Consider the following 16,084-nt stretch of genomic DNA (forward strand, 5'->3'; position numbering starts at 1 on the left):
AGACATTGAGGATGTCCCTAGACATTGAGGATGTCCCTAGACATTGAGGATGTCCGTAGACATTGAGGATGTCCGTAGACATTGAGGATGTCCGTAGACATTGATGTCCGTAGACATTGAGGATGTCCGTAGACATTGAGGATGTCCCTAGACATTGAGGATGTCCGTAGACATTGAGGATGTCCGTAGACATTGAGGATGTCCGTAGACATTGAGGATTTCCCTAGACATTGAGGATGTCCCTAGCCATTGAGGATGTCCCTAGACATTGAGGACGTCCGTAGACATTGAGGACGTCCCTAGACATTGAGGACGTCCCTAGACATTGAGGACGTCCCTAGACATTGAGGACGTCCCTAGACATTGAGGACGTCCCTAGACATTGAGGACGTCCCTAGACATTGAGGACGTCCGTAGACATTGAGGACGTCCGTAGACATTGAGGACGTCCGTAGACATTGAGGACGTCCGTAGACATTGAGGATGTCCGTAGACATTGAGGATGTCCGTAGACATTGAGGATGTCCGTAGACATTGAGGATGTCCGTAGACATTGAGGATGCCCTTCTTTGGTTCTTTCGGTAAAGTCACGTAGAATGAGAATAAAATAATAAATTGATAAAATAAAATAACACAATAATATTCTCACGACGTTTCGGCCACAAGCGAATCACTCAGCCATTTCAATGCTAAATTCTATGCTAATCCCATTGTCAAGGGGTGCCTCTGCGGATGTGTATGCCTTAACTTAGCTATTTCAATGCTAAATTCTATGCTTATTCCTTTTAACAATGGGTGCCTCTGCGGATGTGTATGCTTTAACTTTTAACATAGCTATTTCTGTGACCAGTCACAAGCGAATCATTCAGCCATTTCAATGCTAAATTTTATGCTAATTCCTTTGTCAAGGCTCTTTGTTCCTCTCACAGCTTAAAAGCCGTGATCTGAACGTGGCTCCCTCACTCCAGCGCTGTCCTACCAGACAGTCTCGCCCCCTTCACCTGATGAAGGCCGCTTGGTGTTGTGGCCGAAACGTCGTGAGAATATTATTGTGTTATTTTATTTTATCAATTTATTCTCATTCTACGTGACTTTACCGAAAGAACCAAAGAAGATGAATCATTGCAGTCACGAAAGCTTTAAATCGAAAATTGAGGATGTCCGTAGACATTGAGGATGTCCGTAGACATTGAGGATGTGCGGTCCAGCCAGGACAAAAAAAATTCCACGCGCAGTGCAAACCGCATGTACAAACCGTGTTTTATTAAGTTAGGATCTTGAAACAACACGCACAGCCGTCTCTGCGTGTGCGCTGTGCGTGGGTGCGCTGTGTGCACGCATGTATGCGTGCATGTGCTTGCGTGTGTGCGTGCGTGCTGTGCGTGCGTGCTGTGTGTGTGCGCTGTGCGTGCGCTGTGTGTGCTGTGTGTGTGCGTGTATGTGTGTGCGTGTGTGCTGCGCATGCTTGTGTATGCGCTGTGTGTGCTGTGTGTGTGCGTGTGTGCGCTGTGTGTGTGCTGTGTGTGTGCGTGTGTGCGCTGTGTGTGTGCGCTGTGCGTGCTGTGTGTGTGCGTGTGTGCGCTGTGTGTGTGCTCGCTGTGCAACAAAAACAACCCAGCGGCAGCTGCTGTCGAACTGCTTTAGGATCACCCCAACGATTTCCCGAGCTCTGGCGTCCTCTAGGGTTGTTAACCGCGCGGAGTTTCCCCGCGTTGCGGAGCTACGCGTGAAATGGGGGAGGGGAGGGAGGTGGTGGTGGAGGTGGTGGTGGTGGTGGTGATGGCGATGGTGGTGGTAATAGTGATGGTGGTGGTAATAGTGATGGTGGTGGTAATAGTGATGGTGGTGGTGATGGTGGTTGTGGAGGTGGTAATAGTGGTGATGGTGGTGTAGGTTATGATAGTGGAGGTGGTTGGTTGGTGGAGGTGGCGATGGTAATAGTGATAGTGGTGATGGTGGAGGTGGTAATAGTGGTGATGGTGGTGTAGGTTATGATGGTGGAGGTGGTTGGTTGGTGGCGATGGCGATGGTGGTGGTAATAGTGATGGTTGGTGGTGGAGGTAGTAATAGTGGTGATGGTGGTGTAGGTTATGATGGTGGAGGTGGTTGGTTGGTGGCGATGGCCATGGTGGTGGTAATAGTGATGGTTGGTGGTGGTGGAGGTGGTAATAGTGGTGATGGTGGTGTAGGTTATGATGGTGGAGGTGGTTGGTTGATGGCGATGGCCATGGTGGTGGTAATAGTGGTGGTGGAGGTAGTAATAGTGGTGATGGTGGTGTAGGTTATGATGGTGGAGGTGGTTGGTTGGTGGAGGTGGCGATGGTGGTGGTAATAGTGATGGTTGGTGGTGGTGGAGGTGGTAATAGTGGTGATGGTGGTGTAGGTTATGATGGTGGAGGTGGTTGGTTGATGGTGGAGGTGGTTGGTTGGTGGTGGTGGCGATGACCATGGTGGTGGTAATAGTGATGGTGGTGTAGGTTATGATGGTGGAGGTGGTTGGTTGGTGGAGGTGGCGATGGTGGTGGTAATAGTGATGGTTGGTGGTGGTGGAGGTGGTAATAGTGGTGATGGTGGTGTAGGTTATGATGGTGGAGGTGGTTGGTTGGTGGTGGTGGCGATGGCGGTGGTAATAGTGATGGTGGTGGTGATGGTGGTGGAGGTGGTAATAGTGGTGATGGTGGTGTAGGTTATGATGGTGGAGGTGGTTGGTTGGTGGTGGTGGCGATGGCCATGGTGGTGGTAATAGTGGTGGTGGAGGTGTAGGTTATGATGGTGGAGGTGGTTGGTTGGTGGTGGTGGCGATGGCCATGGTGGTGGTAATAGTGATGGTTGGTGGTGGTGGCGATGGCCATGGTGGTGGTAATAGTGATGATTGGTGGTGGTGGTGATGGTGGAGGTGCACGCTCTATGGCGGGCGTTTGCGGCGTTGTTGCTACCGATGCGGTTGAGGTGGTGGACAATGCGGGGGGGTGGACAATGCGGGGGGTGAGCGAGGTTGTGAGCGAGTCCTCAGTTCTTGGCTTTCTTGAGCTGGCCCGTGGCCTCCAGGTGCCTTGTGACAATCTCCTCCTGCACGGAGGGTGCACACGGCTCATACTTTCTGTACTCCATCGTGAACTCTCCTTTGCCCTGCTCGCCCACACGGAGGATGGGGGGGGGGGGTGGTGAGTTGGTGGAGCAGTGAGCGAGTGGGGTGAGTGGGTGGGGTGGATGGGTGAGCGGGTGGCAAGTGGTGAGTGGGTGGGGTGGATGGGTGACAGAGTGGTGAGTGGATGGGTGAGCGAGTGGCGAGTGGGTGGGGTGGATGGGTGAGTGAGTGGTGAGTGGGTGGGGTGGATGGGTGAGCGAGTGGGTGGGGTGGGTGAGCGAGTGGGTGGGGTGGGTGGGGTGGATGGGTGAGTGAGTGGGGTGGATGGGTGAGCGAGTGGTGAGTGGGGTGGATGGGTGAGCGAGTGGCGAGTGGGTGAGCGAGTGGTGAGTGGGTGGGGTGGATGGGTGAGCGAGTGGTGAGTGGGTGGGGTGGATGAGTGAGTGAGCGAGTGGTGAGTGGGTGGGGTGGATGGGTGAGTGAGTGGGTGGATGAGTGGGGTGGATGAGTGGGGTGGATGGGTGAGCGAGTGGGTGAATGGATGAGTGGGTGGGCGAGCGAGTGGGTGAATGGATGAGTGGGTGGGCGAGCGAGTGGTAAATGGGTGAGCGGTTGATGAGTGGGTGGGGTGGATGGGTGGGGTGGATGGGTGGGGTGGATGGGTGGGGTGGATGGGTGAGTGAGTGGGTGGGTGAGTGGGTGGGTGAGTGGGTGGATGGGTGGGTGGGTGAGTGGGTGGGTGGGTGGGTGGATGGGTGGGTGGGTGGATGGGTGGGTGGGTGGATGGGTGGGTGGGTGGATGGGTGGGTGGGTGGATGGGTGGGTGGGTGGGTGGGTGGGTGGGTGGGTGGGTGGGTGGGTGGGTGGATGGGTGGGTGGATGGGTGGGTGGATGGGTGGGTGGATGGGTGGGTGGGTGGGGTGGGTGGGTGGGTGGGTGGATGGGTGGGTGGGTGGGTGGATGGGTGGGTGGGTGGGTGGGTGGATGGGTGGGTGGGTGGATGGGTGGGTGGGTGGATGGGTGGGTGGGTGGGTAAATTGGTGAGCGGTTGAGCGAGTGGGTGAACGGGTGAGTGGGCGAGCGAGCGGTTGATGGGTGAGTGGTGAATGGTTGATGAGTGAGTGGTGAATGGTTGATGGGTGAGTGGTGAATGGTTGATGGGTGAGTGAGTGGTGATTGGGCGAGTGAGTGGGTGAGCGAGTGGTGAGCGGCTGGGTGGGTGAGCGGCTGGGTGGGTGAGCGGGTGGGTGGGTGAGCGGGTGGGTGGGTGAGCGGGACGGTGGGTGAGCGGGTGGGTGGGTGAGCGGGCGGGCGAGCGGGCGGGCGAGCGGGTGGGCGAGCGAGCGGGTGGGCGAGTGAGCGAGTGGGTGAGCGAGTGGTGAGCGAGTGGGTGGGTGAGCGGGTGGGCGAGCGGGCGAGCGAGCGGGTGGGCGAGTGAGCGGGTGGGCGAGCGGGTGGGCGAGTGAGTGGGTGGGTGAGCGAGTGGGTGAGCGAGTGGTGAGCGAGTGGGTGGGTGAGCGGGTGGGTGAGCGAGCGAGTGGTGAGCAGGTGAGTGGTGAATTTCACCTCCGTGCACGACCTCAGCTCCATGGAGAATCCGAACATGTCGTTGAGCGGAACCTGGGACACGGTGAAACACAGGGCACTAGCTCGTCACCACCCCTCCCCACGTGTCACCACCCCTCCCCACGTGTCACCACCCCTCCCCACGTGTCACCACCCCTCCCCACGTGTCACCACCCCCACGTGTCACCACCCCCACGTGTCACCACCCCCACGTGTCACTATCCCCCCACGTGGCACCACCCCCACGTGTCACCACCCCCACGTGTCACTATCCCCCCACGTGTCACCACCCCCCCACGTGTCACTATCCCCCCCACGTGTCCCCCCACGTGTCCCCCCACGTGTCCCCCACGTGTCCCCCACGTGACCCCCCCACGTGACCCCCCCACGTGACCCCCACGTGTCCCCCCCACGTGTCTCCCCACGTGTCCCCCCACGTGTCTCCCCACGTGTCCCCCACGTGTCCCCCACGTGTCTTCCCCCACGTGTCCCCCACGTGTCTTCCCCCACGTGTCCCCCACGTGTCTTCCCCCACGTGTCCCCCACGTGTCTTCCCCCACGTGTCCCCCACGTGTCTTCCCCCACGTGTCCCCCACGTGTCTTCCCCCACGTGACCCCCACGTGTCTTCCCCCACGTGACCCCCACGTGTCTTCCCCCACGTGTCCCCCACGTGTCTTCCCCCACGTGTCCCCCACGTGTCTTCCCCCACGTGACCCCCACGTGTCTTCCCCCACGTGACCCCCACGTGACCCCCCACGTGACCCCCCACGTGTCCCCCCACGTGTCCCCCCCACGTGTCTCCCCACGTGACCCCCCACGTGTCTTCCCCCACGTGTCCCCCCACGTGTCCCCACCACGTGTCCCCACCACGTGTCCCCACCACGTGTCCCCCCACGTGTCCCCCACGTGTCCCCCACGTGTCTTCCCCCACGTGTCCCCCACGTGTCTTCCCACGTGACCCCCCACGTGACCCCCCACGTGACCCCCCACGTGACCCCCCCACGTGTCCCCCCACGTGACCCCCCACGTGACCCCCCCCCACGCACGTCTGCATAGAGGGTGAAGTATCCCTCGGTGCCGTCCTGCCCCGTGACGACTCCGCGTCGGCGGTTGACGGCGGCGATGACGACGCCCTGAAACTCGAGCGGCGCGTTCACCTCCACCGCCATCACGGGCTGTAGCAGCACCACGCTGGCCTCGCTCATCACTACCAGGGGGAGAGAGAGAGACACGTTCACCTCCACCGCCATCACGGGCTGTAGCAGCACCACGCTGGCCTCGCTCATCACTACCAGGGGGAGAGAGAGAGACACGTTCACCTCCACCGCCATCACGGGCTGTAGCAGCACCACGCTGGCCTCGCTCATCACTACCAGGGGGAGAGAGAGACACGTTCACCTCCACCGCCATCACGGGCTGTAGCAGCACCACGCTGGCCTCGCTCATCACTACCAGGGAGAGAGAGAGAGAGACACGTTCACCTCCACCGCCATCACGGGCAGCACCACACTGGCCTTGTTCATCACTACCAGGGGGAGAGAGAGAGACACGTTCACCTCCACCGCCATCACGGGCTGTAGCAGCACCACGCTGGCCTCGCTCATCACTACCAGGGGGAGAGAGAGAGAGAGACACGTTCACCTCCACCGCCATCACGGGCTGTAGCAGCACCACGCTGGCCTCGCTCATCACTACCAGGGGGAGAGAGAGAGAGACACGTTCACCTCCACCGCCATCACGGGCTGTAGCAGCACCACGCTGGCCTCGCTCATCACTACCAGGGGGAGAGAGAGAGAGACACGTTCACCTCCACCGCCATCACGGGCTGTAGCAGCACCACGCTGGCCTTGTTCATCACTACCAGGGGGAGAGAGAGAGACACGTTCACCTCCATCACGGGCAGCACCACGCTGGCCTCGTTCATCACTACCAGAGGGAGAGAGAGAGAGAGACACGTTCACCTCCACCGCCATCACGGGCTGTAGCAGCACCACGCTGGCCTTGTTCATCACTACCAGGGGAGAGAGAGAGACACGTTCACCTCCACCGCCATCACGGGCTGTAGCAGCACCACGCTGGCCTTGTTCATCACTACCAGGGAGAGAGAGAGAGACACGTTCACCTCCATCACGGGCAGCACCACGCTGGCCTTGTTCATCACTACCAGGGGGAGAGAGAGAGAGACACGTTCACCTCCACCGCCATCACGGGCTGTAGCAGCACCACGCTGGCCTCGCTCATCACTACCAGGGGGACAGAGAGAGAGACACGTTCACCTCCATCACGGGCTGTAGCAGCACCACGCTGGCCTTGTTCATCACTACCAGGGGGAGAGAGAGAGACACGTTCACCTCCACCGCCATCACGGGCTGTAGCAGCACCACGCTGGCCTCGCTCATCACTACCAGGGGGAGAGAGAGAGAGACACGTTCACCTCCACCGCCATCACGGGCTGTAGCAGCACGCTGGCCTTGTTCATCACTACCAGGGGGAAGAGAGAGAGAGAGACACGTTCACCTCCACCGCCATCACGGGCAGCACCACGCTGGCCTCGCTCATCACTACCAGGGAGAGAGAGAGACACGTTCACCTCCACCGCCATCACGGGCTGTAGCAGCACCATGCTGGCCTCGCTCATCACTACCAGAGGGAGAGAGAGAGAGAGACACGTTCACCTCCACCGCCATCACGGGCTGTAGCAGCACCACGCTGGCCTCGCTCATCACTACCAGGGGAGAGAGAGACACGTTCACCTCCACCGCCATCACGGGCTGTAGCAGCACCACGCTGGCCTTGTTCATCACTACCAGGGAGAGAGAGAGACACGTTCACCTCCACCGCCATCACGGGCTGTAGCAGCACCACGCTGGCCTCGTTCATCACTACCAGGGGGAGAGAGAGAGAGACACGTTCACCTCCACCGCCATCACGGGCTGTAGCAGCACCACGCTGGCCTTGTTCATCACTACCAGGGAGAGAGAGAGAGAGACACGTTCACCTCCACCGCCATCACGGGCTGTAGCAGCACCACGCTCGCCTCGCTCATCACTACCAGGGGGAGAGAGAGAGACACGTTCACCTGCACCGCCATCATAGGCTGTAGCAGCACCACGCTCGCCTCGCTCATCACTACCAGGGGGAGAGAGAGAGAGAGACACGTTCACCTCCATCACGGGCTGTAGCAGCACCACGCTGGCCTCGCTCATCACTACCAGGGGAGAGAGAGACACGTTCACCTCCACCGCCATCACGGGCTGTAGCAGCACCACGCTGGCCTCGCTCATCACTACCAGGGGAGAGAGAGAGAGAGAGAGACACGTTCACCTCCACCGCCATCACGGGCTGTAGCAGCACCACGCTGGCCTCGCTCATCACTACCAGGGGAGAGAGAGAGAGAGAGAGACACGTTCACCTCCACCGCCATCACGGGCTGTAGCAGCACCACGCTGGCCTCGCTCATCACTACCAGGGAGAGAGAGAGAGACACGTTCACCTCCACCGCCATCACGGGCTGTAGCAGCACCACGCTGGCCTCGCTCATCACTACCAGGGAGAGAGAGAGACACGTTCACCTCCACCGCCATCACGGGCTGTAGCAGCACCACGCTGGCCTTGTTCATCACTACCAGGGAGAGAGAGACACGTTCACCTCCACCGCCATCACGGGCTGTAGCAGCACCACGCTGGCCTCGCTCATCACTACCAGGGAGAGAGAGAGAGAGAGACACGTTCACCTCCACCGCCATCACGGGCTGTAGCAGCACCACGCTGGCCTCGCTCATCACTACCAGGGAGAGAGAGAGAGAGAGACACGTTCACCTCCATCACGGGCAGCACCACGCTGGCCTTGTTCATCACTACCAGGGAGAGAGAGAGAGACACGTTCACCTCCATCACGGGCAGCACCACGCTGGCCTTGTTCATCACTACCAGGGAGAGAGAGACACGTTCACCTCCACCGCGATCACGGGCTGTAGCAGCACCACGCTGGCCTCGCTCATCACTACCAGGGAGAGAGAGAGACACGTTCACCTCCACCGCCATCACGGGCTGTAGCAGCACCATACTGGCCTTGTTCATCACTACCAGGGAGAGAGAGAGAGACACGTTCACCTCCATCACGGGCAGCACCACGCTGGCCTCGCTCATCACTACCAGGGAGAGAGAGAGACACGTTCACCTCCACCGCCATCACGGGCAGCACCAGCACCATACTGGCCTTGTTCATCACTACCAGGGAGAGAGAGAGACACGTTCACCTCCACCGCCATCACGGGCTGTAGCAGCACCACGCTGGCCTCGCTCATCACTACCAGGGGAGAGAGAGAGAGAGACACGTTCACCTCCACCGCCATCACGGGCTGTAGCAGCACCACGCTGGCCTTGTTCATCACTAACAGGGGAGAGAGAGAGAGAGACACGTTCACCTCCACCGCCATCACGGGCAGCACCACGCTGGCCTCGCTCATCACTACCAGGGAGAGAGAGAGACACGTTCACCTCCACCGCCATCACGGGCAGCACCACACTGGCCTTGTTCATCACTACCAGGGGGAGAGAGAGAGAGAGACACGTTCACCTCCACCGCCATCACGGGCTGTAGCAGCACCACGCTGGCCTCGCTCATCACTACCAGGGGGAGAGAGAGAGAGACACGTTCACCTCCACCGCCATCACGGGCTGTAGCAGCACCACGCTGGCCTCGCTCATCACTACCAGGGGGAGAGAGAGAGAGACACGTTCACCTCCACCGCCATCACGGGCTGTAGCAGCACCACGCTGGCCTTGTTCATCACTACCAGGGGGAGAGAGAGAGACACGTTCACCTCCATCACGGGCAGCACCACGCTGGCCTCGTTCATCACTACCAGAGGGAGAGAGAGAGAGAGACACGTTCACCTCCACCGCCATCACGGGCTGTAGCAGCACCACGCTGGCCTTGTTCATCACTACCAGGGGAGAGAGAGAGACACGTTCACCTCCACCGCCATCACGGGCTGTAGCAGCACCACGCTGGCCTTGTTCATCACTACCAGGGAGAGAGAGAGAGACACGTTCACCTCCATCACGGGCAGCACCACGCTGGCCTTGTTCATCACTACCAGGGGGAGAGAGAGAGAGACACGTTCACCTCCACCGCCATCACGGGCTGTAGCAGCACCACGCTGGCCTCGCTCATCACTACCAGGGGGACAGAGAGAGAGACACGTTCACCTCCATCACGGGCTGTAGCAGCACCACGCTGGCCTTGTTCATCACTACCAGGGGGAGAGAGAGAGACACGTTCACCTCCACCGCCATCACGGGCTGTAGCAGCACCACGCTGGCCTCGCTCATCACTACCAGGGAGAGAGAGAGAGACACGTTCACCTCCACCGCCATCACGGGCTGTAGCAGCACCACGCTGGCCTCGCTCATCACTACCAGGGAGAGAGAGAGAGAGACACGTTCACCTCCACCGCCATCACGGGCTGTAGCAGCACCACGCTGGCCTCGCTCATCACTACCAGGGGGAGAGAGAGAGAGACACGTTCACCTCCACCGCCATCACGGGCTGTAGCAGCACGCTGGCCTTGTTCATCACTACCAGGGGGAAGAGAGAGAGAGAGACACGTTCACCTCCACCGCCATCACGGGCTGTAGCAGCACCACGCTGGCCTCGCTCATCACTACCAGAGGGAGAGAGAGAGAGAGACACGTTCACCTCCACCGCCATCACGGGCTGTAGCAGCACCACGCTGGCCTCGCTCATCACTACCAGGGGAGAGAGAGACACGTTCACCTCCACCGCCATCACGGGCTGTAGCAGCACCACGCTGGCCTTGTTCATCACTACCAGGGAGAGAGAGAGACACGTTCACCTCCACCGCCATCACGGGCTGTAGCAGCACCACGCTGGCCTCGTTCATCACTACCAGGGGGAGAGAGAGAGAGACACGTTCACCTCCACCGCCATCACGGGCTGTAGCAGCACCACGCTCGCCTCGCTCATCACTACCAGGGGGAGAGAGAGAGACACGTTCACCTGCACCGCCATCATAGGCTGTAGCAGCACCACGCTCGCCTCGCTCATCACTACCAGGGGGAGAGAGAGAGAGAGACACGTTCACCTCCATCACGGGCTGTAGCAGCACCACGCTGGCCTCGCTCATCACTACCAGGGGAGAGAGAGACACGTTCACCTCCACCGCCATCACGGGCTGTAGCAGCACCACGCTGGCCTCGCTCATCACTACCAGGGGAGAGAGAGAGAGAGAGAGACACGTTCACCTCCACCGCCATCACGGGCTGTAGCAGCACCACGCTGGCCTCGCTCATCACTACCAGGGGAGAGAGAGAGAGAGAGAGACACGTTCACCTCCACCGCCATCACGGGCTGTAGCAGCACCACGCTGGCCTCGCTCATCACTACCAGGGAGAGAGAGAGAGACACGTTCACCTCCACCGCCATCACGGGCTGTAGCAGCACCACGCTGGCCTCGCTCATCACTACCAGGGAGAGAGAGAGACACGTTCACCTCCACCGCCATCACGGGCTGTAGCAGCACCACGCTGGCCTTGTTCATCACTACCAGGGAGAGAGAGACACGTTCACCTCCACCGCCATCACGGGCTGTAGCAGCACCACGCTGGCCTCGCTCATCACTACCAGGGAGAGAGAGAGAGAGAGACACGTTCACCTCCACCGCCATCACGGGCTGTAGCAGCACCACGCTGGCCTCGCTCATCACTACCAGGGAGAGAGAGAGAGAGAGACACGTTCACCTCCATCACGGGCAGCACCACGCTGGCCTCGCTCATCACTACCAGGGAGAGAGAGAGACACGTTCACCTCCACCGCCATCACGGGCAGCACCAGCACCATACTGGCCTTGTTCATCACTACCAGGGAGAGAGAGAGACACGTTCACCTCCACCGCCATCACGGGCTGTAGCAGCACCACGCTGGCCTCGCTCATCACTACCAGGGGAGAGAGAGAGAGAGACACGTTCACCTCCACCGCCATCACGGGCTGTAGCAGCACCACGCTGGCCTTGTTCATCACTAACAGGGGAGAGAGAGACACGTTCACCTCCACCGCCATCACGGGCAGCACCACGCTGGCCTCGCTCATCACTACCAGGGAGAGAGAGAGACACGTTCACCTCCACCGCCATCACGGGCTGTAGCAGCACCACGCTGGCCTCGCTCATCACTACCAGGGAGAGAGAGAGACACGTTCACCTCCACCACCATCACGGGCTGTAGCAGCACCACGCTCGCCTTGCTCATCACTACCAGGGGGACAGAGAGAGAGACACGTTCACCTCCACCGCCATCACGGGCTGTAGCAGCACCACGCTGGCCTCGCTCATCACTACCAGGGGGACAGAGAGAGAGACACGTTCACCTCCATCACGGGCAGCACCACGCTGGCCTTGTTCATCACTACCAGGGGGAGAGAGAGAGAGACACGTTCACCTCCACCGCCATCACGGGCTGTAGCAGCACCACGCTGGCCTTGTTCATCACTACCAGGGGGAGAGAGAGAGAGACACGTTCACCTCCACCGCCATCACGGGCTGTAGCAGCACCACGCTCGCCTCGCTCATCACTACCAGGGGGAGAGAGAGAGACACGTTCACCTCCACCGCCATCACGGGCTGTAGCAGCACCACGCTGGCCTCGCTCATCACTACCAGGGGAGAGAGAGACACGTTCACCTCCACCGCCATCACGGGCTGTAGCAGCACCACGCTGGCCTTGTTCATCACTACCAGGGGGAGAGAGAGAGAGACACGTTCACCTCCACCGCCATCACGGGCTGTAGCAGCACCACGCTGGCCTCGCTCATCACTACCAGGGAGAGAGAGAGAGACACGTTCACCTCCACCGCCATCACGGGCTGTAGCAGCACCACGCTGGCCTCGCTCATCACTACCAGGGAGAGAGAGAGACACGTTCACCTCCACCGCCATCACGGGCTGTAGCAGCACCACGCTGGCCTTGTTCATCACTACCAGGGAGAGAGAGACACGTTCACCTCCACCGCCATCACGGGCTGTAGCAGCACCACGCTGGCCTCGCTCATCACTACCAGGGAGAGAGAGAGAGAGAGACACGTTCACCTCCACCGCCATCACGGGCTGTAGCAGCACCACGCTGGCCTCGCTCATCACTACCAGGGAGAGAGAGAGAGAGAGACACGTTCACCTCCATCACGGGCAGCACCACGCTGGCCTTGTTCATCACTACCAGGGAGAGAGAGAGAGACACGTTCACCTCCATCACGGGCAGCACCACGCTGGCCTTGTTCATCACTACCAGGGAGAGAGAGACACGTTCACCTCCACCGCGATCACGGGCTGTAGCAGCACCACGCTGGCCTCGCTCATCACTACCAGGGAGAGAGAGAGACACGTTCACCTCCACCGCCATCACGGGCTGTAGCAGCACCATACTGGCCTTGTTCATCACTACCAGGGAGAGAGAGAGACACGTTCACCTCCATCACGGGCTGTAGCAGCACCACGCTGGCCTTGTTCATCACTACCAGGGAGAGAGAGAGAGACACGTTCACCTCCATCACGGGCAGCACCACGCTGGCCTTGTTCATCACTACCAGGGAGAGAGAGAGACACGTTCACCTCCACCGCCATCACGGGCAGCACCAGCACCATACTGGCCTTGTTCATCACTACCAGGGAGAGAGAGAGACACGTTCACCTCCACCGCCATCACGGGCTGTAGCAGCACCACGCTGGCCTCGCTCATCACTACCAGGGGAGAGAGAGAGAGAGACACGTTCACCTCCACCGCCATCACGGGCTGTAGCAGCACCACGCTGGCCTTGTTCATCACTACCAGGGGGAGAGAGAGAGAGACACGTTCACCTCCACCGCCATCACGGGCTGTAGCAGCACCACGCTGGCCTCGCTCATCACTACCAGGGAGAGAGAGAGAGACACGTTCACCTCCACCGCCATCACGGGCTGTAGCAGCACCACGCTGGCCTCGCTCATCACTACCAGGGAGAGAGAGAGACACGTTCACCTCCACCGCCATCACGGGCTGTAGCAGCACCACGCTGGCCTTGTTCATCACTACCAGGGAGAGAGAGACACGTTCACCTCCACCGCCATCACGGGCTGTAGCAGCACCACGCTGGCCTCGCTCATCACTACCAGGGAGAGAGAGAGAGAGAGACACGTTCACCTCCACCGCCATCACGGGCTGTAGCAGCACCACGCTGGCCTCGCTCATCACTACCAGGGGGAGAGAGAGAGAGACACGTTCACCTCCACCGCCATCACGGGCTGTAGCAGCACCACGCTGGCCTCGCTCATCACTACCAGGGGAGAGAGAGAGACGTTCACCTCCACCGCCATCACGGGCAGCACCACGCTGGCCTTGTTCATCACTACCAGGGGGAGAGAGAGAGACACGTTCACCTCCACCACCATCACGGGCTGTAGCAGCACCACACTGGCCTTGCTCATCACTACCAGGGGGACAGAGAGAGAGACACGTTCACCTCCACCGCCATCACGGGCTGTAGCAGCACCACGCTGGCCTCGCTCATCACTACCAGGGGGACAGAGAGAGAGACACGTTCACCTCCACCACCATCACGGGCTGTAGCAGCACCACACTCGCCTTGTTCATCACTACCAGGGAGAGAGAGACACGGGGTGATGTGGGGGGTGGTGAACTCTGTGGTGGTGGTGTTGGTGGTGGACTCTGTGGTGTTGGTGGTGGACTCTGTGTTGGTGTTGGTGCTGTTGGTGTTGGTGGACTCTGCGGTGGTGGTGTTGGTGGTGGACTCTGTGGTGTTGGTGGACTCTGTGTTGGTGGCGGTGTTGGTGGTGGACTCTGTGGTGTTGGTGTTGGGGGTGTTGTTGGTGGACTCTGTGTTGGTGTTGGTGGACTCTGTGTTGGTGGTGGACTCTGTGTTGGTGGACTCTGTGTTGTTGTTGTTGGACTCTGTGGTGTTGGTGGTGGTGTTGGTGTGTTGTTGTTGTTGTTGGACTCTGTGGTGGTGGTGGTGGTGTTGGTGTGTTGTTGTTGTTGTTGGACTCTGTGGTGGTGGTGGTGGTGTTGGTGTGTTGTTGTTGTTGTTGGACTCTGTGGTGTTGGTGTTGGTGGTGTTGGTGTGTTGTTGTTGGACTCTGTGGTGGTGGTGTTGGTGGTGTTGGTGTGTTGTTGTTGTTCTCTGCGGTGGTGCTGTTGGTGGTGGTGTTGGTGGTGGACTCTGTGTTGTTGTTGTTCTCTGCGGTGTTGGTGTGTTGGTGTTGTTATTGTTGGACTCTGTGGTGTTGTTGTTGTTGGACTCTGTGGTGGTGGTGTTGGTGTGGTGTTGGTGTGTTGGTGGTGTTGTTGTTGTTCTCTGCGGTGGTGTTGGTGTTGTTGTTCTCTGCGGTGGTGCTGTTGGTGGTGTTGGTGGTGTTGGTGGTGTTGGTGTGTTGTTGTTGTTGTTGAACTCTGTGGTGGTGGTGGTGTTGGTGGTGTTGGTGTGTTGGTGGTGTTGTTGTTGTTCTCTGCGGTGGTGCTGTTGGACTCTGTGGTGTTGGTGGTGTTGGTGGTGGTGTTGTTGGACTCTGTGTTGGTGGATTCTGTGTTGTTGGTGTTGGACTCTGTGGTGTTGGTGGTGTTGGTGGTGTTGGTGGTGTTGGTGTTGTTGTTGTTGGACTCTGTGTTGTTGTTGTTGTTGTTCTCTGCGGTGTTGGTGGTGGTGTTGATGTTGTACTCTGTGTTGGTGGTGTTGGTGGTGGTGTTGGACTCTGTGTTGGTGGTGTTGGTGGTGGTGTTGGACTCTGTGTTGGTGGTGTTGACAGACCCTGCTTGACGGCACCCTCAGCGGCACGCATGAAGGCGTATTCACTCGAGTCCACGGCGTGGTGAGCGCCGTGGACTCTGTGTTGTTGGACTCTGTGTTGGTGGTGTTGGACTCTGTGGTGTTGGTGGTGGTGTTGATGTTGGACTCTGTGGTGTTGGTGTTGGACTCTGTGTTGGTGGTGTTGGTGGTGGTGTTGGTGGTGGACTCTGTGTTGTTGGTGTTGGACTCTGTGGTGTTGGTGGTGTTGGTGGTAGTGTTGGTGGTGGACTCTGTGGTGTTGGTGGTGTTGGTGGTGGTGTTGGTGGTGGACTCTGTGTTGGTGGTGTTGGTGTGGTGTTGGTGTGTTGGTGTTGGTGTGTTGGTGTTGGTGTTGGTGGTGGACTCTGTGGTGTTGGTGGTGGTGTTGGTGGTGGACTCTGTGTTGGTGGTGTTGGTGTGGTGTTGGTGTGTTGGTGTTGGTGTGTTGGTGTTGGTGTTGGTGGTGGACTCTGTGGTGTTGGTGGTGTTGGTGGTGGTGTTGGTGGTGGACTCTGTGGTGTTGGTGGTGTTGGTGGTGGTGTTGGTGGTGGACTCTGTGTTGGTGGTGTTGGTGTGGTGTTGGTGTGTTGGTGT

General features: G+C 59.3%; 1 protein-coding gene across 2 annotated transcripts in view; it reads right to left on the reverse strand.

Moving 5' to 3' along the window:
• Positions 1–1,243: 1,243 nt before the first annotated feature.
• The window catches only part of GFM1 (G elongation factor mitochondrial 1), a 49,115-nt gene continuing 34,274 nt past the window's right edge, over positions 1,244–16,084 (reverse strand). For both annotated transcript variants that reach the window (XM_076057972.1, XM_076057973.1), the window contains 3 exons: positions 5,702–5,862; positions 4,655–4,708; positions 1,244–3,129 (listed from right to left, as the gene is read on the reverse strand). In XM_076057972.1, the coding sequence (XP_075914087.1) occupies positions 3,010–3,129; positions 4,655–4,708; positions 5,702–5,862 (335 nt within the window). In that variant the 3' untranslated portion in view covers positions 1,244–3,009. The remainder of the gene's footprint in view (positions 3,130–4,654; positions 4,709–5,701; positions 5,863–16,084) is intronic.

The sequence above is a fragment of the Petromyzon marinus genome (genome assembly GCF_048934315.1).
Source record: "Petromyzon marinus isolate PM22_M1 ecotype Great Lakes invasive population chromosome 67 unlocalized genomic scaffold, UKy_Petmar_22M1.pri1.0 chr67_unloc.1, whole genome shotgun sequence".
Classification (NCBI taxonomy): Eukaryota; Metazoa; Chordata; class Hyperoartia; order Petromyzontiformes; family Petromyzontidae; genus Petromyzon; species Petromyzon marinus.